The 22,165-nt window shown below is 39.1% G+C and overlaps 11 protein-coding genes and 1 non-coding gene across 12 annotated transcripts; 4 read left to right on the top strand and 8 right to left on the bottom strand. All coding sequences in view use genetic code 11, as the record gives it.

Moving 5' to 3' along the window:
- Nucleotides 1-98: 98 nt before the first annotated feature.
- psaA (photosystem I P700 apoprotein A1) lies at nt 99-2,351 on the top strand. The gene has a single exon. The coding sequence runs from the start codon at nt 99-101 to the stop codon at nt 2,349-2,351; it is 2,253 nt and encodes a 750-aa protein (YP_009266422.1).
- A 25-nt stretch (nt 2,352-2,376) lies between these two features.
- Nucleotides 2,377-4,581, top strand: psaB (photosystem I P700 apoprotein A2). The gene has a single exon. It carries the CDS (start codon nt 2,377-2,379, stop codon nt 4,579-4,581), a length of 2,205 nt encoding a protein of 734 aa, YP_009266421.1.
- A 147-nt stretch (nt 4,582-4,728) lies between these two features.
- On the top strand, nt 4,729-5,040 carry rps14 (ribosomal protein S14). Its single transcript has one exon. The coding sequence runs from the start codon at nt 4,729-4,731 to the stop codon at nt 5,038-5,040; it is 312 nt and encodes a 103-aa protein (YP_009266420.1).
- Nucleotides 5,041-5,341: 301 nt separating this feature from the next.
- Nucleotides 5,342-5,413, top strand: trnR-UCU. The gene has a single exon. It is a non-coding gene; the product is annotated as a tRNA-Arg (tRNA).
- A 139-nt stretch (nt 5,414-5,552) lies between these two features.
- atpA (ATP synthase CF1 alpha subunit) lies at nt 5,553-7,076 on the bottom strand. Its single transcript has one exon. It carries the CDS (start codon nt 7,074-7,076, stop codon nt 5,553-5,555), a length of 1,524 nt encoding a protein of 507 aa, YP_009266419.1.
- Nucleotides 7,077-7,168: 92 nt separating this feature from the next.
- Nucleotides 7,169-8,550, bottom strand: atpF (ATP synthase CF0 subunit I). Its single transcript has 2 exons — nt 8,406-8,550; nt 7,169-7,575 (listed from the first exon to the last, which is right to left on the bottom strand). Exons 1-2 carry the CDS (start codon nt 8,548-8,550, stop codon nt 7,169-7,171), a joined length of 552 nt encoding a protein of 183 aa, YP_009266418.1.
- Nucleotides 8,551-9,001: 451 nt separating this feature from the next.
- atpH (ATP synthase CF0 subunit III) lies at nt 9,002-9,247 on the bottom strand. Its single transcript has one exon. It carries the CDS (start codon nt 9,245-9,247, stop codon nt 9,002-9,004), a length of 246 nt encoding a protein of 81 aa, YP_009266417.1.
- An 809-nt stretch (nt 9,248-10,056) lies between these two features.
- atpI (ATP synthase CF0 subunit IV) lies at nt 10,057-10,800 on the bottom strand. Its single transcript has one exon. It carries the CDS (start codon nt 10,798-10,800, stop codon nt 10,057-10,059), a length of 744 nt encoding a protein of 247 aa, YP_009266416.1.
- A 250-nt stretch (nt 10,801-11,050) lies between these two features.
- On the bottom strand, nt 11,051-11,761 carry rps2 (ribosomal protein S2). Its single transcript has one exon. The coding sequence runs from the start codon at nt 11,759-11,761 to the stop codon at nt 11,051-11,053; it is 711 nt and encodes a 236-aa protein (YP_009266415.1).
- A 271-nt stretch (nt 11,762-12,032) lies between these two features.
- rpoC2 (RNA polymerase beta' subunit-2) lies at nt 12,033-16,547 on the bottom strand. Its single transcript has one exon. It carries the CDS (start codon nt 16,545-16,547, stop codon nt 12,033-12,035), a length of 4,515 nt encoding a protein of 1,504 aa, YP_009266414.1.
- Nucleotides 16,548-16,747: 200 nt separating this feature from the next.
- Nucleotides 16,748-18,796, bottom strand: rpoC1 (RNA polymerase beta' subunit-1). The gene has a single exon. The coding sequence runs from the start codon at nt 18,794-18,796 to the stop codon at nt 16,748-16,750; it is 2,049 nt and encodes a 682-aa protein (YP_009266413.1).
- Nucleotides 18,797-18,833: 37 nt separating this feature from the next.
- On the bottom strand, nt 18,834-22,061 carry rpoB (RNA polymerase beta subunit). Its single transcript has one exon. It carries the CDS (start codon nt 22,059-22,061, stop codon nt 18,834-18,836), a length of 3,228 nt encoding a protein of 1,075 aa, YP_009266412.1.
- Between the last annotated feature and the right edge of the window lie 104 nt (nt 22,062-22,165).

The following is a 22,165-nucleotide window of genomic DNA, read 5'->3' as shown; positions in this document are numbered from 1 at the left end:
AGTAAAGAAAAGGACTAATCATAATATCTATCTTTCAAAGGTTCACTAAAAAGTTGGCGGGTCTCTTTGTATGTCTTGTCCGGAAAGAGGAGGACTTAATGATGATTCGTTCGCCGGAACCAGAAGTAAAAATTGTTGTGGATAGGGATCCTGTAAAAACATCTTTTGAGGAATGGGCCAGACCCGGCCATTTCTCAAGAACAATAGCTAAGGGCCCTGATACTACCACTTGGATCTGGAACCTACATGCTGATGCTCACGATTTCGATAGTCATACCGGTGATTTAGAGGAGATCTCTCGAAAAGTCTTTAGTGCTCATTTCGGTCAACTCTCCATTATCTTTCTTTGGTTGAGTGGCATGTACTTCCATGGTGCCCGTTTTTCCAATTATGAAGCATGGCTAAGTGATCCTACTCACATTGGACCCAGTGCTCAGGTAGTTTGGCCAATCGTAGGGCAAGAAATATTGAATGGTGATGTAGGCGGGGGTTTCCGAGGAATCCAAATAACTTCCGGGTTTTTTCAGATTTGGCGAGCATCCGGAATAACTAGTGAATTACAACTCTATTGTACCGCAATCGGTGCATTGATTTTTGCATCGTTAATGCTTTTTGCTGGGTGGTTCCATTATCACAAAGCCGCTCCCAAATTAGCCTGGTTCCAAGACGTAGAGTCCATGTTGAATCATCACTTAGCAGGGTTATTAGGACTTGGGTCTCTTTCTTGGGCGGGGCACCAAATCCATGTATCTTTACCGATTAACCAATTTCTTGACGCTGGGGTTGATCCTAAGGAGATACCACTTCCTCATGAATTTATCTTGAATCGCGACCTTTTGGCTCAACTTTATCCTAGTTTTGCCGAAGGAGCAACCCCCTTTTTCACCTTGAATTGGTCCAAATACGAAGAATTTCTTAGTTTTCGCGGGGGGCTAGATCCAATAACCGGTGGTCTATGGTTGAGCGATATTGCGCACCATCATTTAGCTATTGCTATTCTTTTCCTGATCGCAGGTCATATGTATAGGACCAACTGGGGTATTGGTCATGGCCTGAAAGATATTTTGGAGGCTCATAAAGGCCCATTTACAGGACAGGGCCATAAAGGTCTCTATGAGATCCTAACAACGTCATGGCATGCTCAATTATCTCTTAACCTAGCTATGCTAGGCTCTACAACCATTGTTGTAGCTCATCATATGTACTCTATGCCCCCCTATCCATACCTAGCTACTGACTATGGTACACAACTTTCCTTGTTCACACACCACATGTGGATTGGCGGATTTCTAATAGTTGGTGCTGCTGCACATGCAGCCATTTTTATGGTAAGAGACTATGATCCAACGACTCGATACAACGATCTATTAGATCGCGTCCTTAGACACCGTGATGCAATCATATCCCACCTTAACTGGGTATGTATATTTCTAGGTTTTCACAGTTTTGGTTTGTACATTCATAATGATACCATGAGTGCTTTAGGTCGTCCCCAAGATATGTTTTCGGATACCGCCATACAATTACAACCGATCTTTGCTCAATGGGTACAAAATCTCCATGCTGGCGCGCCTGGCGTAACAGCTCCTGGTGCAACAACAAGTACCAGCTTAACGTGGGGGGGTGGCGAGTTAGTAGCAGTAGGCGGCAAAGTTGCTTTGTTACCTATTCCGTTAGGAACCGCAGATTTTTTAGTCCATCACATTCACGCATTTACAATCCATGTGACTGTATTAATACTTTTGAAAGGTGTTTTATTTGCTCGCAGTTCCCGTTTAATACCCGATAAAGCAAATCTTGGTTTTCGCTTCCCTTGCGATGGGCCTGGGCGAGGGGGAACATGTCAAGTATCCGCCTGGGATCATGTTTTCTTAGGTCTATTCTGGATGTACAATTCCATTTCGGTAGTCATTTTCCATTTCAGTTGGAAAATGCAGTCGGATGTTTGGGGTACTATAAGTGATCAAGGGGTGGTAACTCATATCACAGGGGGAAACTTTGCACAGAGTTCCATAACGATTAATGGGTGGCTCCGAGATTTCTTGTGGGCACAGGCATCCCAAGTAATTCAGTCTTATGGTTCTTCATTATCCGCATATGGTCTTTTTTTCTTAGGTGCTCATTTTGTCTGGGCCTTCAGTTTAATGTTTTTATTCAGCGGCCGTGGTTATTGGCAAGAGCTCATTGAATCTATCGTTTGGGCTCATAACAAATTAAAAGTTGCTCCTGCTACTCAGCCTAGAGCCTTGAGCATTATACAAGGACGTGCTGTAGGAGTAACCCATTACCTTCTGGGTGGAATTGCCACAACATGGGCATTCTTCTTAGCGAGAATTATTGCAGTAGGATAGTGGCTAGGAGGATTTGAAAGGCATTATGGAATTAAGATTTCCCAGGTTTAGCCAAGGCTTAGCTCAGGACCCCACTACTCGTCGTATTTGGTTTGGTATTGCTACCGCACATGATTTCGAAAGTCATGATGATATTACTGAGGAACGTCTTTATCAGAACATTTTTGCTTCTCACTTTGGGCAATTAGCAATAATCTTTCTATGGACGTCCGGAAATCTGTTTCATGTCGCTTGGCAAGGAAATTTTGAATCATGGATACAGGATCCTTTACATGTAAGACCTATTGCTCATGCGATTTGGGATCCTCATTTTGGTCAACCCGCTGTGGAAGCCTTTACTCGAGGAGGCGCCGCCGGTCCAGTGAATATCGCCTATTCTGGGGTTTATCAGTGGTGGTATACAATTGGATTACGGACCAACGAAGATCTTTATACAGGAGCTCTTTTTCTATTATTTCTTTCTACGCTATCCTTAATAGGGGGTTGGTTACATCTACAACCCAAATGGAAACCCAGCCTTTCGTGGTTCAAAAACGCGGAATCTCGTCTCAATCATCATTTGTCAGGACTTTTCGGGGTAAGTTCTTTGGCTTGGACAGGACATTTAGTTCATGTCGCTATTCCAGCATCCCGGGGAGAGTACGTTCGATGGAATAATTTCTTAGACGTATTACCCTATCCCCAGGGGTTGGGACCCCTTCTGACGGGTCAGTGGAATCTTTATGCCCAAAACCCCGATTCGAGTAATCATTTATTTGGTACCACTCAAGGAGCGGGAACCGCTATTCTAACTCTTCTTGGGGGATTCCATCCACAAACACAAAGTTTGTGGCTGACCGATATTGCTCATCATCATTTAGCTATTGCATTTATTTTTCTCATTGCCGGTCATATGTATCGAACTAACTTCGGAATTGGGCACAGTATCAAAGATCTTTTAGAAGCACATACTCCTCCGGGGGGTCGATTAGGGCGTGGGCATAAGGGCCTTTACGACACAATCAATAATTCGATTCATTTTCAATTAGGTCTTGCTCTAGCTTCTTTGGGGGTTATTACTTCCTTAGTAGCTCAACATATGTACTCTTTACCTTCTTATGCATTCATAGCACAAGACTTTACTACTCAAGCAGCTTTATATACTCATCACCAATACATTGCAGGGTTCATCATGACAGGGGCTTTTGCTCATGGAGCAATTTTTTTCATTAGGGATTACAATCCGGAACAGAATGAGGATAATGTATTGGCAAGAATGTTAGACCATAAAGAAGCTATCATATCTCATTTAAGTTGGGCTAGTCTCTTCCTAGGATTCCATACCTTGGGCCTTTATGTTCATAATGACGTCATGCTTGCTTTTGGTACTCCAGAAAAGCAAATCTTGATCGAACCTATATTTGCCCAATGGATACAATCGGCTCATGGTAAGACGACATATGGGTTCGATATACTCTTATCTTCAACGAGCGGTCCCGCTTTCAATGCGGGTCGAACCCTATGGTTACCCGGATGGTTGAATGCTGTTAACGAGAATAGTAATTCGCTTTTCTTAACAATAGGACCTGGGGATTTCTTGGTTCATCATGCTATTGCTCTAGGTTTGCATACAACTACATTGATTTTAGTAAAGGGTGCTTTAGATGCACGCGGTTCCAAATTAATGCCGGATAAAAAAGATTTTGGATATAGTTTTCCTTGCGACGGCCCAGGTCGCGGCGGTACTTGTGATATTTCTGCTTGGGACGCTTTTTATTTGGCAGTTTTCTGGATGTTAAATACCATTGGATGGGTTACTTTTTATTGGCATTGGAAACACATCACATTATGGCAGGGCAACGTTTCACAATTTAATGAATCCTCCACTTATTTGATGGGATGGTTAAGAGATTACCTATGGTTAAATTCTTCGCAACTTATCAATGGATATAATCCTTTTGGGATGAATAGTTTATCGGTATGGGCGTGGATGTTCTTATTTGGACATCTTGTTTGGGCGACTGGATTTATGTTCTTAATTTCCTGGCGTGGATATTGGCAGGAATTAATTGAGACTTTAGCATGGGCTCATGAACGGACACCTTTGGCTAATTTAATTCGCTGGAGAGATAAGCCCGTGGCTCTTTCCATTGTGCAAGCAAGATTGGTGGGATTAGCTCACTTTTCCGTGGGTTATATATTCACTTATGCCGCTTTCTTGATTGCCTCAACATCAGGCAAGTTTGGTTAATTTAGTTAATTTTTTTGTACTGTATCAGCACCTAGTTCATTACTCTTGATGGAGGGGGAAGATCCGCCTTCTTAGATTTCTTTTTCTATTTATTTTTCCATCTAGGATTAGAACCGTATACTTGGTAGATAGTAGGAACGGCACATTATGGCAAAAAAAAGTTTGATTCAGAGAGAGAAGAAGCGGCAGAAATTAGAACAGAAATATCATTTGATTCGTCGATCTTCAAAAAAAAAGATAAGAAGCAAAGTTTCCCCTTTGAGTTTGAGTGAAAAAACGAAAATGCGAGAAAAATTGCAATCCCTGCCACGTAATAGTGCACCGACACGCCTTCATCGACGTTGTTTTTTGACCGGAAGACCTAGAGCTAACTATCGAGACTTTGGGCTATCCGGACACATACTTCGAGAAATGGTTTATGCATGTTTGTTACCGGGTGCAACAAGATCCAGTTGGTAAGGATAAAATACCCTTTCGTATTTGTATTATATGGATTTCTGGAATTGATGATCGTAGAAGAGCCCTCTTTACCATTCTGTATAAATGGACTATTCTATTTGTATAGATATGGTAGAGGGGCGTATTCAACCCCCTTTTATCCACTAGTTCCCCGCTCTTTAGTTTAACAGGGTAGAACTGTTTGGTAGCTGACAAGGCTCATAACCATGGGGTTGCGGGTTCGATTCCCACTACCCGCTCCATATTCCTTCTTTATGATATATGCATCAAAAAAAAAAAGAAAGAATAAAATATGAAAAAAGCGTCCATTGTCTAATGGATAGGACAGAGGTCTTCTAAACCTTTGGTATAGGTTCAAATCCTATTGGACGCAATCTTATTTCTATCTATTCTTTAAATAACTATACTAAAAACTAAGAAAACTTTTTTGTTTTTTGCATGATTCAAATGAAAAACCTTTCTCAACGATTTCTCCTCTACTACTTCTACTAACAAGAGTAGACGTGCAAAATTTATGTTTGTTCCTGAAGGGAAAACCGTTCGAGTTGTTCCTGAATAGCTTCCTTCAAAAGGATTTCCGCTTCCTCGGTGAATGTCTTGCTAGAAGATATAATTTCTTGGAATTGAGGTTTAGTATCTTTTAGGTGTTTACGTAACTCATCCAGAAATTTCTTTACCTGTCCAATTTCTAAGGAATCAAGATATCCTCTCGTTCCGGTATAAATAGTAGCTACCTGCTCTTCCACTGGAAGCGGATTTGATTGGGATTGTTTAAGCAATTCTCGTAATCGTCGGCCCCTTGCCAATTGATTCTGACTTGTTTTATCGAGAGCAGAGGCGAATTGTGCAAAGGCTTGTAACTCTGCGAATTGAGCTAATTCCAATTTTGATTTGCCAGCTACTTGTTTCATGGCTTTAATTTGAGCCGCGGATCCTACTCTGGAAACAGAAATACCCACATTAATAGCAGGTCGAATTCCGGCATTGAATAGATCTGCGGATAAGAATATTTGTCCATCTGTAATGGAGATTACATTAGTAGGAATATAGGCGGAAACGTCTCCAGATTGAGTCTCAACTATTGGTAAAGCGGTCATACTTCCTTCCCCTAAAAGAGAATTTAATTTAGCGGCTCTTTCTAAAAGGCGTGAATGCAAATAAAAAACATCCCCTGGGTAAGCTTCGCGGCCGGGGGGTCTTCTTAATAGAAGGGACATTTGGCGATAAGCTTGTGCCTGTTTGGAGAGATCATCATAAATTATTAAAGTATGCCGTTCGCGGTACATAAAATACTCAGCCAGGGCTGCTCCCGTATAAGGAGCGAGGTATTGTAATGTAGCAGGAGAATCCGCCATTTCAGCTACTACAATTGTGTATTCCATGGCCCCCTCGTCATGGAAAGTAGTTACGACTTGAGCTACGGAGGATGCTCTTTGACCGATAGCTACATAAACACATATTACATCTTGCCCTTTTTGATTGAGAATTGTATCTGTAGCTACTGCTGTTTTGCCTGTTTGTCTGTCCCCAATAATTAACTCTCGCTGACCGCGCCCTATGGGGATCATCGAATCGATAGCAATAAGCCCCGTTTGAAGGGGTTCATATACAGAACGCCTGGAAATTATACCCGGAGCAGGAGATTCAATTAAGCGAGATTCCGAAGCTACAATTTCGCCTCTCCCATCAATAGGTTTAGCCAGAGCATTTATAACACGACCCAAGTAAGCCTCGCTCACGGGTATCTGAGCAATTCTTCCTGTTGCTTTTACAAAACTGCCCTCTTGTATCATCAACCCATCGCCCATTAATACAATCCCAACATTTTTGGATTCCAAATTCAGAGCAATACCCCTAGTCCCTTCTGCAAATTCGACTAATTCGCCTGACATTATTTCACCAAGACCTATAATACGAGCAATCCCATCCCCCACTTGAACTACGCGACCGATATTCTCAATCCCGACTTTCCTATTATATTGTTCAATACGTTCGCGGAGAATTTTATGAATTTCGTCGACTCGAAGGGTTGCCATTAGTGTTTCTTGACTATTTTTTTCGGAAGCAAGGGGAAAAATAATGCCTAAATTCTAAAGGAAAGTAGAAGTTCAAGGCCTAATTAATTTAATTATCTCTTCCATTCCATGGCCCCGAGAATGCCAATATTAGCACGAATCGTACGGAAATGTAACTCGGTATTCAAACAACTATTCAGAGTTCCTATAGCTCCTTGTACGGCTTGTTGGAAAACCCGTTGTCGGACCTGATTCATCGCCCTTTGTTTTTCAAAATAAAGGGTTTCATTTTTAGACTTTTCTAATTGTTCCAAACTAATAGAAGTGGCATTAATCAAATTTGCTTTTTCTCGTTCTATCTCAGAGTATCCATTCATTCGATACTCATCCGCTTCTAGTTCGACTTTCTGTAATCGAATTCGAGCTTTTTCGAGCTGCTCAATGGTTCCTCTACGCAATTCTTCCGAATTTCGAATAGTACTCAAGATCCTCTGTTTTCGATTATCTAATAAATCTTTTAATGAAAGTAGATTACCTTGCTATTAAGTTTACAACTTTTATGATCTCTTCCCGAACCAAACATGAATCTTTCGATTCATTTGGCTCTCACGCTCTTTTTTTCTTTTTTTGCTATGGCTGGCTATTTCCATATCTTTTTTTTAATGTAATGAGCCTATCCTCTACCCTCTGTTTTCTGCTTATATTTCAATATAGCGAAACGCATATAAGACTAGATAAATATTAAGAGGACTCTTACGCCTAGATAAAAATCTATCATGGGCAGCAAAGTTGTTTTTTTATTTGTATTTGCCTTTTACTTAAAATTTTCAATTTCATTAAGAAAAACGAAATAGAAAAATGGAAAATGAAAATGGATAGAATTCCTATTTTTTTCTTCAAATCCAAAAACTTTCTCCTTTTTTATACATAGGTCGTCGATTCGGCATTGGATAAAAAAGGGCAGGGGTGCCCCTTCTAGTAAATAGTTCAAACCATTTTATCGATATGAGTGTTCTATATCAGATAAATTCTACATTAGCTATTTCCTGTTTAAAGCATTTCGGTACTAATACTAATATAGTTGTAGAAAGAGTACCCCCTTTTGCCTAGACTTCAAGCAGTTTAGCTTTAACCGTGTTAATGGTCTCATATTATTGGTCTATAGAGAATCAAAGTAGATTTACCAATAGGTCGCGAAATGCTATGGTTCTTCCATATGATTTCTGAATTTATTCAGAAGTAATTCGTCGAGATCGTGCACCCTTTTCTTTTTTATCCAAAAAATACTCAAAAATATTCTAAAGTGCAGCCGGATAGATCCAATCTATTCTTGAAATAGACAACTCGCACACACTCCCTTTCCAAAAAAAATCAATACACCAACCACTACAGTTAGATTTATTAGATTTGTTGCTAAAATATCGGTATTAAGCCCGAAACTCCCAGCGGATGGCCAGTGAGCTAAAAAAACGAAAGAATGGGTTACATTTTTCATATGCTCTCCTCTTATAGATAGGACGAACAAAGAACAAAGTTTTTCGATTACTTACTTCGCTCGCCCTTTTTGATCGGTTTTTTAATGCAATTTTTTTAATAGAAATAGATTCAATTTAGTAATTTCTTTTAGATTAAGTCTTAGGTCTCGTTTGACCTGTGAAAGACCCCCCTTATTGAAATGGTCCCAAAATTCCTAAAATAAAAGGAAAAATACTTTCCACTGCCCTAAACAAAGGACGAGAAGGAAGACGGCGAGCATATCCTCTAAATTGATCATCCTCAAATCAGCTCTTCCTGGGGTGGGGTATTGTCTGTCCCCATAAAAAAAAATTCCAGGAGTAATAAATAGGAGTAAAGTATTGATATAATTGGAATTGCAGAAGCAAATACCAATTTACTAAAAAAAGAAGAAAGTATCTAATCTAAAGGACTCCTTTTATTTTTTAGGATTAAACAAAAGGGTTCGCAAATAAAAGCGCTAGTGCCACAACTAGTCCATAAATCGTTAAAGCTTCCATAAAAGCTAGACTAAGCAATAAAGTACCTCGTATTTTACCTTCTGCTTCTGGCTGTCTCGCAATACCTTCTACAGCTTGTCCTGCAGCAGTACCTTGACCAACTCCAGGCCCAATAGAAGCAAGACCCACGGCCAATCCAGCAGCAATAACGGAAGCAGCAGCAATTAGTGGATTCATGATGAGTTCCTCGTGTCAAAAAAAAGAAATGGTTAAGGATACAATCAACCAAGAAATTCTTATTTCAAAGCTCTATTGGACAGAAGTAACTAAAAAGTACAAATTGAAACGATAATCTGAATTCTCCGAACTGCTTCGAGATCTCATTTTTAGTTTCTAATCATTAGAGGTTTGTGTACTCATTATTCTATTTCTTTTTCTTTCCAACCAACCGATCTTTCATTCCATCCTTCTTTCTTTCCTCTTCGATATCCTTGAGTTTCTATTTTTTCCCCTATCATCTAATTCATAATAAAAGGTGAAATAGAGGAAGAACCCCTATGGAAATCGACCTAATCCAGATCCAATAGGAATTAAATCAAGATATCCAATTGATAACAATATGCTGCATCGAATTGGATATGGAATCGGATTCCATATAGAGGGGAATTCCATATATCGGATTAGATAATGAATCTAATTTAGGAATATATAAATAATATCCCATATCGATTTGTTTCTTCTATTTTGTTTGTGTATTTTCACATTTTCTATTGAATCGGATTCAAAAAAAATTCCTTAAAGTGGAAACCCATACAAAAGATGACTGAACTTATAGACATAAAGGATATAGATCTAGCCTGACTCCGCCCCCCCTAATGCCTATATACTTTGCCAATTCCGTAATATAGCCTATTCTCTCTCCTACAACTCTAGATTGTATATTCATACGCAATTCTAACTATTTTGTTTTCCAACCAAGCGAATTTTCTGCAACCATGCATGAATTGAGTTAAGCTAAAAAAAGACTATTTTGAAAACTAGTCAATTCAATGATGACCCTCCATGGATTCACCTATATAGGCTGCGGCTAACGTTGCAAAAATAAGAGCTTGAATACCGCTTGTAAATAATCCAAGAAACATGACCGGTATAGGAACTACTAAGGGGACTAAAGAAACAAGAACAACAACGACTAATTCATCCGCCAATATATTCCCGAAAAGTCGAAAACTAAGCGATAGTGGTTTTGTGAAATCTTCTAATATGTTAATTGGTAAAAGGATTGGAGTTGGTTTAATATATTTCTCGAAATAACTCAATCCTTTTTTGCTAAGACCCGCATAAAAATATGCCGCTGACGTGAGTAAAGCTAAAGCAACAGTAGTATTTATATCATTCGTGGGCGCTGCTAATTCTCCGTGGGGTAACTGTATAATTTTCCAAGGTAAAAGAGCACCCGACCAGTTCGAAACAAAAATAAAAAGGAACATAGTTCCAATAAAGGGAACCCAGGGACCATATTCTTCTCCAATCTGAGTTTTGCTCAAGTCTCGAATAAACTCAAGGACATATTCGAAGAAATTCTGACCATCGGTTGGGATGGTTTGTGGATTGCGAATAGTTATGATAACTGAACCTAGCAAGATAGTAATTACGACCCAAGAAGTGATGAGTACTTGGGCATGAATTTGGAAACCTCCTATTTGCCAATAGAAGTGTTGGCCTACTTCTACGCCCGATATATCGTATAACCCCTTGAGTGTTTTAATGGAACACGGTATAATATTCATATTGTCCCCTGATAAAAAATGCACTTCAAAAAAAGAATTCTTTTGATTCAACCATCTTTTTCTCAACTCAGCAACGCGAAGTATTAATCTTATATTTAGGATATCAAGAAATCACATTAGATGATAATATATATCAATACCCTCTAATATATATCAATATTCCCCTTCTTTTATCTATGCAAAACAAAAAAGAGTAGTGAGTGATCCCATAAATCTACGCAGTTGCCCAAGAATTAACTATTCTTCTTAATCAACGATTTCTTATATAGAGAGAGCGGCCCTCACAAATTGCAAATACTAATTTGTTAAGAATCAATCGAATTGAAGTCATAGTGTCATCGTTGGCTGGAATCGATATATTTGCGAGATCTGGGTCACAATTTGTATCGGCTAAAGAAATAGTAGGAATCCCCAAAATGGCACATTCCCGAAGAGCTATATACTCTTTTTGCTGATCGAGGACGATCACAACGTCAGGCAACCTCGTCATATATTTGATCCCGCCGAGATATCTTTGCAAGGTAGATAATTTTCTCTTCAAGATTGCCACATCTCTTTTTGGGAGATGGTGGAATTTTTCCATCTTTTCTTCTGCTCTTAAGTCTCTAAATTGAGAAAGTCTAGTTTTCGTAATCGACCAATTCGTTAACATACCACTGAACCACTTTTTATTAACATAATGACAACGAGCCCTTATTGCAGCTGATGCTACTAAATCCGCTGCTCTTTTTTTGGTACCAACAATTAAGAAGCTTTTTCCCTGACTTGCTGCATCAAAAACTAAATCACAAGCTTCTGATAAAAAGCGGGCGGTTCTAGCGAGATTTGTAATATGAGTACCTTTACGCTTTGCCGAGATGTAAGGGGCCATTTTAGGATTCCATTTCTTAATACCATGACCAAAATGAACTCCCGCTTCTACCATCTCTTTCAAATTGATGTTCCAATATCTTCTTGTCATTTTTTCCACACTTCCTTTTGATTTTTTCTTTTTTTTTCATCCTACCATTCCATTACGAAATTTTTTTCTTTTTGAAGATTAAGAAAGAGCCGAAATAGCTTGAAATAAATAATAATTGTTCCGATGGAACCTTCTACATGGTATAAGCATAACCTTAATGAATTAACTAACTTCTTTTACTTATTAAAAAAAAATGGAAAATCTGACCTCTTAGCGTTCTAAGGTCAAAAGTCTAGTTTAAAGTAAAAAATCTGCTTTATGTATCTTTAAATCATATAAATAATGGTGATTCTGATATCTCATAGAAATTGTTTGTTACGTCAGAATCAGAAGAAACTAATTCTGTATGGAGAAACAAAATATCTCTCATTTCCGACGCAAATAGTTTTTTTTTTTGAATTTCGAAATAAAGGTTCTTGTCTTGTGGGGAACGGTGCACAAATTTTTGGAATCCGGTACCAACAGGTATAATCCCCCCCAGAACTACGTTTTCTTTCAGGCCTTTCAACCAATCAATACGACCTCGTAAGGCAGCTTTTGCTAAAACTCGAGCTGTTTCTTGAAAACTTGCTTCAGATATGAAACTTTGGGTATTCAGGGAAACCCTTGTTATTCCCAATAAGATTGCCCGATAATAGATCGATTCATCCAAAGCCCGCCCTGCTCGCTCCGCTCGCAATAGTCCAATTAATTCCCCAGGTGAAAAAACATTAGACATTCCTTCTTCGGAAACCCGCACTTTTGATGTTACTTGGCGTATAATAATCTCTATATGTCTATTATGGATCTGTACCCCTTGGGATCGATAAACCTTTTGGATCTTATTAACCAAAGAGATACGACTTTGGGCTATGGTTAGTTCAGCTCCAATCAAGAATCCCCAAGGACCCCCAAGAATTCTTGGTATATGCTCATTCCAATCTTCAATTCTCCTTTCGAGATTCGGCGATAGTGAATCAATTGAACGCGCTTCGAAGATTTGTTCTACTTTTGGAAGACCTTGCGTTATGTCACTAGATCTCGCTTTTTCATATATAAACGTAACAAACCTATCCCCTTTGTAAAGGATTTCTCCATAATGACCATGAACAGTTGCTCCTGTAGTGGCCAAATAAGGCTTAGCTGCTCTTATAACAAAGGAATCTATATTTACAATGAAAATTTGACCAGATTTTTTTATGTGCGATTTAAATAGACATACATTTTCGCAAATAAATTGTCCAAGGTGAATTTTTGCTGATGTCTCTTCCCAAGAATCATGATGGAAAAAGTGCCAATTCAACTGGAATGGATCCAACATGATGTTACTATCGAAATTGGAAATCCTTTCATTTTCATCTATTAAAGAGTATTTAAGTCCTTGAAGTACTTTGAAGTTTTGTTTCAAATTGTCAAGGAAGAAATATTTTTTTAACAGGATCTGATTATGCGTTAGTAAATAGTAAGATGAAGAAAAATTCGATATACTAGGTACAATAGTAGCTAAGAGCCCAAAAAAATTTCGAATAGGAATTCTAGGATTCGATTCTTTTACCCCATTGGGGTTTTTTGAATTCTTGAATAAACTAATTCGAGAACAGCTGGATGCTGACAAAATCATCAAAGATTGGTATTCTTTATTTCGATTCAACAAGGTACCAATAGCTTCTTGATGTTGGCTAAGTGATTGAATCTTCGCCTTGGAATAAAAGGAATTGGTATTGGTGCGATCTAACCTATTATGCAGGATCAGTCCTGCACTTGTCCTATCATACCTTTTTGGTGTAGACGAAATTGTGGATTTGATTAACCCAATTCTTAGGAAATCGCGAATCAGATCATTTGCTCTTATCTCAACAAGGGAAGCACGAGCCTCTTCTTTTTCTTCTTGTTCCCAATTCAATACTAAGCAAGTTCGAACGAATTGACTATTCGTGTGATAAATTCTTTGAGTTAACTTGCTATTTTCATGAGAAATAAAATTGACAAGTTGAAGTTGGAGATTACCCTCTTCCTGCAAGAGATCCTGCAGGAAAAGTGTTGCTAAATTTCTCCCTTCGTTCATTTCATACGCGATTGCAGGTCGAACCAAAACAAAATACTTTTCCTTGCTCTTGAGAATTTTTTTCCATTGAACATAGACCCAATTTTTCCTTTTTTTTGATTCCTTCGAATCTTTTTTTTCTCTTTCTAGTGGTATCAAATTGACACCTAATATCTTATCCGACTCTTCAGGAAAATGAATATCTCCAGAAAAGATTTTTAGTTCTGTATGGCTTTTTTTTCTCTTCACTCGAACCAATCCACCCAGCCGACTTCTTGTATTTTTTGTGAGTTGTGTATCCACTCCAATAATACTATTGTCAAGTACCTTTAGGGATGAGGATCTCGGCAAGATATGCAGTTCTTGGAGAATGAAAAAAAACCGATCTACTTCTTTTTGGTATTTTAGACTAAATTCTTTTGTTCCTCGATGCTCAATCAAAACCTCTTTTTTTAAGACAGAATCTTCCTCCGGGTTCCCATATTCGTCCTCTGAGTCTTCCTCTGAGTCTTCCTCTAAAGTCCCATATTCGTCCTCTGAGTCTTCTTCTAAAGTGCCGTATTTATCCTCTCGGGTCCTATATTTGTTCTCTGGGCTCCCATATTCGTCCTCGGATTCCTCCTCTCGAGTCCTATATTCGTCCTCTAGGATCCCATATTCATCTTCTAGGGTTTCATATTCGTCCTCTGGGATTCCATATTCATCTTCTAGGGTTTCGTACTCGTCCTCTAGAGTCCTATATTCGTCTTCTAGGGTTTTACATTCTTCCTCTCGGGTCCTATATTCGTTTTCTGGGCTCCCGTATTCGTTCTCTGAGTCTTCCTCTCGAGTCCTATATTCGTCCTCTAGGGTCCTATATCTAAATTTAACAATTCCTGAACCCTTTTTATCCTTTTTGTATCGTGGGTCGTCAAAATAAGCAACTATAGTATTTCTACGTAAAAACCCCATAAAGGGTATTTCAATCGAAATCCCAAAACAGGATATTGGTTCTTTCTCTTGCTCTTGATGATACTGTAATGGAATGACGAACCTATTTCTTCGCTTTTTCGCTAACAAATCCAAATTTTTTTGAAGAATAGAAGGATAGACAAAATTCCAATGACCATTGGACATGATTCGATCCGGTGTTGAATAATCAAGAATTTCCCTATCTTTTTTACCAAAAGTATCCAACAGTCTATGTCTTACCTGATCATCAGCCATCGAGAGGCCGAAGATATACCTTCCGTCAACAGAAAAAGAATAAGTATTCATTTGATCTTGATCCTTGTGGAGCGAAAAAGAAGCTATACTGGATCTGCACATACTTACTGACAATATCCATAAATGGCTTGTTTTTGGTAATCGACGAAGATTACCATATTGATATTCGGGCGCATGATAAACATCAGTACTCCAGTGCATTTCCCCGTCTGATTCGGAATAAATATGTTTTTGTACCCTTTCTTTAAAATGCAAAGCGGACGTTCCGGCACGAATCTCCGCAATTACTTGTTCGGATTCTACATATTGATCATTTTGCACTAGAATCAAGCTTTTTGAGGGAATAGTCACACTATGTAGAATATCCTGACTCTGAATAGTTATATGCAAGTCTATATAACATAGAAAAGCAGGCTGCCCATGACGGGTACGTGTGGGGTGAACCAAATCCCCGTTGAATTGGATTTTTCCATTTGAAGGGGATCGTACAAGGTCGGCAGTACCCCCTGTAAATACTCCACCAGTATGAAAAGTTCTTAATGTTAGTTGAGTCCCTGGCTCCCCAATAGATTGACCCGCAATAATACCTATGGCTTCCCCCAATTCGACCAGATCGCCATGAGTGGAACTCCGACCATAACATAATTGACAGATCCAAGACGTGCTCCGGCAAGTAAAGGGGGTTCTAATATATATTGGTTGTGCTCGAAATGGCTGTGCTCGAAAGGCAGTTATGAATCGATTGACTAACCCAATTCCAATATCTTGATTTCGAGTGGCAATGCATCGTGAACCGATATATATATAGTCTGCTAATACACGACCAATTAATGTTTGGACAAAAAGTTTTTCCGTCATCCCATTTTGAGGACTCACAGAAATAGCTCGGATAGTACCACAATCTCTTCTACGCACAATAATATGTTGAACTACTTCAACAAGTCTACGTGTAAGATATCCAGCATCCGCCGTTCGTACAGCAGTATCTACAACCCCTTTGCGGGCTCCGTAGCAGGAAATTATATATTCTGTCAAAGAAAGTCCCTCGCGTAAATTGCTTTGAATGGGTAAATCAATCATTTGTCCTTGAGGATCCGACATTAATCCTCGCATACCTACTAATTGGTGTACCTGAGATGCATTTCCTCTAGCTCCTGAAAAAGACATTAGATAGACTGGATTAGAAGGATCTGTTATCCGAAAATTCGAATTCATTTCTTGTTTCAAATATTCACTTGTAGCATACCAGATTTCAACGGATTGGCGTAATTTTTCTACCGCGTGTACAGCCCCATAATAATAGTGTTTTTCCAAAAGAAAACTCTGTTGTTCCGCATCTTGGACTAACCATCCCTTAGAGGGTATTGTTAAAAGATCCTCGATTCCTAATGAAATCGATGTAGTAGTGGCTTGATGGAAGCCCAGCGTTTTTATTTGATCCAGTATATGGGATGTATATCCCATTCCGAAATGATCTATTAATCTGCTAATAAGTCGTTTCATAGCAGTTCCGTCTATCTCTTTATTATGAAAGACCAGATTGGCCCGTTCCGCCATAAATAAGTACCCCCTTTTTTCGGCTGAGTATAATTCGACAATTGCTGAGTAGGATTCGACAATGGGCCTGAGTCAGTGATTCGAAAACTTAGTTAACTTCCTTTCCTCAATCTCAATCTGGATTCGTGCGGCAAAAATGATGATACTAGCGAAATGGGAATGCCCCTCGAAAGGGGCATCGCCGAATCTAACTTCCTTGTTTAGATAGTGTATGAATAGGCCTGACTAAATCCTTGTATGGCTTCCTCTATTTCTCTATAAAAAGAAATATGACCAAGAGTGGTTCGAATGTATATAGAACGAATTTCCTTTTTTCTATTTCCCACTACTAGATAGTGGGCATAAATCTCACGATAAGTCCCCAAAGATTCATATTGAATTTCAATCGGAACTTCTCTTAACCCAATGACGCGTTGATCTAGTTTCCACCGGAGCCACAAGGGACTGTCTAAACAGATTTGTTTCTGTCTATAAGCTCCCAGTGCATCATAGGAACTAGAAAAAACGGATTCTTTATCTTTCGTATACTTAGAATTATTATTATTGTAATTTACTTTTTGATTTGGATAGTTTCCGCAATTATTATATCTATTTGCACAAATACCTCGACGGTTTCCAATCGTTAATACATAAAGTCCGATAAGCATGTCTTGGGTTGGTACGCAAATAGGATCTCCAATAGCGGGAGATAGGAGATTCATATGAGAAAACATAAGTAAACGGGCTTCCGCCTGAGCTTCCAAGGATAAAGGTAGATGAACAGCCATTTGATCCCCATCAAAGTCCGCATTGAAACCCTTACACACTAATGGGTGTAAACAAATAGTACGCCCCTCTACTAAAGTGGGTTGGAAAGCCTGTATGCCTAATCTATGCAGGGTAGGTGCTCTATTCAACAGTACAGGATGTCCCCTCATAACTTCTTGAAGTATTTCCCATACAATGGGTTCTTTTTCCCAAATTTTCCTTTTAGCAATCCTAACATTAGAAGTAGCGCGTTTCGTGATTAAATCGCGAATTACAAATAGCTGAAAAAGCTTTATTGCTATCTCTAGAGGTAACCCGCATTGATGTAATGAAAGTGAAGGACCCACAACAATGACAGAACGCCCCGAGTAATCGACCCGTTTCCCAAGCAGAGTCTCGCGAAACCTCCCCTCTTTACCTTCAATTACATCTGAAAGTGATTTGTATACTTTATTGTGACCATCCCTCGTTGGTTGCCCGCGGGACCCACTATCAAGGAGTGTATCCACGGCTTCTTGTACCAATTTTTCCTGGCACATAACTAAATCTGCTGGCGCTAATTCACTTCTTTTTAATAGATAGGTAAGATTGTTGTTCCGACGGATAACTCTCTTATAAAGTTCATTAATATCCGAAGTCACTACTTTATCCCCAGATCTATAAACAATGGGTCTTAATTCGGGAGGAAGAACTGGTAATAAGCACAAAACCATCCATTCTGGTTCTACATTTGTTTGAATAAAATGTTTCGCCAATTGCATGCGTCTAATCAAAAAAACTTTTCTTATTCGTCTTTTTCTATCTTCCCATTCATCTCCACTATACCCCTCGTCTTCTAACTCCTTCCATTCGACCGAGGAATTCTCTAAAATAATTCGCAAATCCAAATCTGCTAATTGTTCTCTAATAGCACTCGCTCCTGTCGCAATTTCCCGATTTCGAAATGTTGTAAAGCCTGGGGTAGAGAAAAAGGGGGAAATGCTATGGTTACAGGATGAAATTTCATCTTCGAATAAACCTCGTAATCGTAAGAAAGTTGGTTTTTTAGCACTGGGCCTAGCAAAAGAGAAATCGCCATATACTAGGCCCTCCAATTTCTTAAGGGGTTTATCTAAAAGATTCGCGATATAACTAGGAAGACCTTTCAAATACCACACATGAGTCACGGGACATGCGAGTTTGATGTATCCCATTTGATATCTTCGTATCCGAGAATCAACAAACTCTACTCCGCATTTTTGGCAAAATCTTTCGTCTTCGTTTTCAGCTCCGCTCGCTCGAGAATTTCCACAAGCACAAATTCTGCTTTTTATGGGTCCAAAGATTCTTTCGCAAAACAATCCATCTTTTTCTGGTTTATCGGTTTTATAATGAAAAGTAGAGGGCCTTGTGACTTCGCCAACGACTTCCCCATTAGGTAGTATTTTGTTAGCCCAAGCCTTTATTTGTTGAGGGGAAACGAGTCCAATTTGAAGTTGTTGATGTTTATATTGGTCAATCATAAAATAGAAATAAGAAAAGAATTTTTATTTATTCCGATCAAACTTCTTCCCTATTAACCTGGAAGTTTTTCTGAGATACAAGAAAATGGTTCAGTTCTAGAGCCAAAGATCGTAGTTCTCGAACGAGCACTCGAAAAGATTCTGGAGGATCCTCGTGATTAGGTACTCGTTTTCCCCAGATCGTAGCGTTAAGTATTTCTTGGCGAGCTATAAGATGATCAGATTTATAAGTAAGTATCTCTTGTAAAATATGAGCAACACCAAATCCTTCTAAAGCCCAAACTTCCATTTCTCCTATTCGTTGTCCCCCTTGCTTGGCTCTTCCTCTAACGGGTTGTTGTGTAACAAGTGAATAGGGCCCAGTAGAGCGTCCGTGGATTTTCTCATCAACTTGATGAATTAATTTTAAGATATAGGACTTCCCTATTAGAACAGGCTGTTCGAAGGGGTCTCCTGTTCTTCCATCAAATATTCTGCTTTTTCCCGGGTACTCGGGTTCAAATACCCACGGATTTTTTGTTTGTTTACTGGCTTCATATAATTCTGAAAACACAAGTTTTCTTGAAGCCTCTTGCTCATATCTCTCATCAAAGGGTGCTATTCTATAATGTTTCTTTAGCAGATCCCCTGCTAAACCGAGCGAGCTTTCAAATATTTGTCCCACATTCATTCGGGAGGGTACTCCTAAGGGATTGAAAACCATATCAACAGGCGTTCCATCTTGCAAATAGGGCATATCTTGCCTAGGCAAAATTTTGGAAATGATCCCCTTATTCCCGTGTCTTCCGGCTACTTTATCCCCAACTTTGATTTCGCGTTTTTGTAAAATATATACACGAACCATTATGTCGAGGGGATCCCTCTGGATCCATTTCACATCGATAACGCGCCCTCTTCCACCTATTGGTAGTTTGAGAGAAGTTTCTTTTGAAGTGGATACCTCAAGACCAAATATGGCCCGTAATAATCCAGCTTCCGCGATATAGGACGATTCGCTCGCTATCTGAGGCGTTAATTTACCTACTAAAATATCGCCTGTTTCTACCCAGGACCCCAACTTCACAACTCCATTTCTGTCCAAATTGCGGAGTAAATGTTCTTCTAGATGTGGTATTTCTTTAGTGATTTTTTCAGCGGAGCCTTGGCTTGTCGTATCCGTCTGAATTTCATATTTTCGGATGTGAAAAGAAGTATAAATATCCTCATATACCAAACGTTCGCTAATTAATACTGCGTCTTCAAAATTGTAACCTTCCCATGGCATATAAGCTACTAATACGTTTTTTCCTAAAGCAAGTTCCCCACCAACTGTAGCAGCCCCCTCCGCTAAAATTTGTCCTTTTTTAATGGATTTACCCCGCGGAACCCGAGGTTTTTGGTGCATACAAGTATTTTTGTTAGAGCGCCGATGGGTAACTAAAGGAATACTTATAGTCTTCCCACTACTTGATAAAAGGATTTTGTGACTATCAGTAGAAATGATCTTTCCCTCGCGTTCGGCTATAACAGAAACCCTCGAATCTAGAGCTGTTTGGCGTTCCAATCCAGTTCCAACAATGCACTTCTCGGACCGAGAAAGCGGAACTGCTTGGCGCTGCATATTAGAACTCATTAAAGCTCGATTCGCATCATTATGTTCAATAAAAGGAATGAGAGAACCCCCAATAGAAAAATATTGGAAAGGAAAAATACTTCTAACATGAATCTGTTCCCATGCAATAGTCAGGAATTCTTGACGGTATCTAGCTGGAACAACCTGTTCTTCCTGAATACCCCGATTCAAGGACAAAGAATTTCCTGCTGCTATCATATAATATTCATCTCTATTTGGTGATAAATAAACCACCTGTCTCTCTTTTTTGTTTTTTGCTTTCTCAGATATTTCATAAAACGGACTCTTTACGGATCCCCACCAGTGATCAATTCTCGCATGAATAGCTAAAGATCCAGTAAGTCCAACGTTGATTCCTTCGGACGTGTCAATTGGACAAATACGCCCATAGTGGCTCGGATGGATATCTCGGCTCCGAAAACTTGCAGTTCTCCCCGTCAATCCTCCAGGACCCAAACAACTCACTTTTCGCCCATGAACAGTTTGTGTCAATGGATTGGTTTGATCAAAAACTTGAGATAAAGGGTATGTACCAAAGAAGGTCTCATAAGTAGTTATTAATAAAATCGAGGTTGAAGTTGGAGTTACCAAAGTTTGTGGAGTCGGTTTCGATTGACGTATGAATACTCTACGGATAGTTTTTTGAACCGCATGTTGTAAACGACCAAGAGCCAGTCCGAATTGATCTTGTAACAGATCCGCAACCGAACGAATACGTTTATTTTTCAAGTGATTCATATCGTCATCGTCAAGTATACCCGTTCCAAATTTCATTCCAATCAAATGATCCGTAGCGGCCAATACATCTCGCGGTAACAAGAAGGTGCTGTTCTGAGGTATATCAAGATTCAGTCTTCGATTCATATTTCGTCGACCAATCCTTCCTAATTCACATTTTTGTTGAAAAAATTTCTTTTGTAATTCCTCACATAAGGATTCCGAAAATACCAGGTCCCCGCCTACACAAGCAAATTGTTGATAAAACTCCAAAATAGCTTTTTCTTTTGACTCAATCCTCTTCTTCTCCTTAGCATTTGGGAAAGACAAGAAAATTTCAGGGTAGGAAACATTATCTAGAATTTCTTTTAGATTCGAACCCATAGCTGATGATAGAACTAGAATAGATATCTTTTGTTTTCTACTCACGCGAGCCCATATCCTTTCTTTTTTATCAATTGCTAATTCCGATCTTCCTCCCCAATCTGATATTATAGTCCCGGTGTAGATAGAAATTCCCTTATGGTCTAATTCCGAGCGGTAGTAAATACCGGGACTTAGCAATATTTGATTGATCACAATTCGGTATATTCCATTTATTATAAAGGTTCCTAAGGAATTCATTATAGGAATGTTTCCAATAGAAATGGTTTGCTTTTGCACATCGAAACCGAAAATTAATCGCGCGGATACGTATAATTCGGAAGAATAGGTGAGTGATTCATACACAGCATCCCTTTCTTTTATCGGAGGTTCTAGCAATTGATATCCTTTCGCAAATAATTGAAATGCAATTTCGTGATCTGGATCTTTAATTGTTGGAAACTTCTCAAGTTCTTCTGCCAAGCCTTGATTAATGAACCTACAAAATCCCTCGAATTGGATCTGACTAAATCCGGGTATTGTGGACATTCCCTCATTTCCATTCCGGAGCATCTTAATATTAAGTTTCCTGTTTATCGAAGAAAAATTCCATTATCAGTTCACTCTTCATCAATCCCTAGAGATCGATCTAGCAATTATGGAATCTATATTCTGTT

Source organism: Oryza brachyantha, chloroplast, assembly GCF_000231095.2.
Source record: "Oryza brachyantha chloroplast, complete genome".
Classification (NCBI taxonomy): domain Eukaryota; kingdom Viridiplantae; phylum Streptophyta; class Magnoliopsida; order Poales; family Poaceae; genus Oryza; species Oryza brachyantha.
The sequence above is the reverse complement of the archived record's forward strand: the minus strand, read 5'-3'. Positions and strand labels throughout refer to the sequence as shown.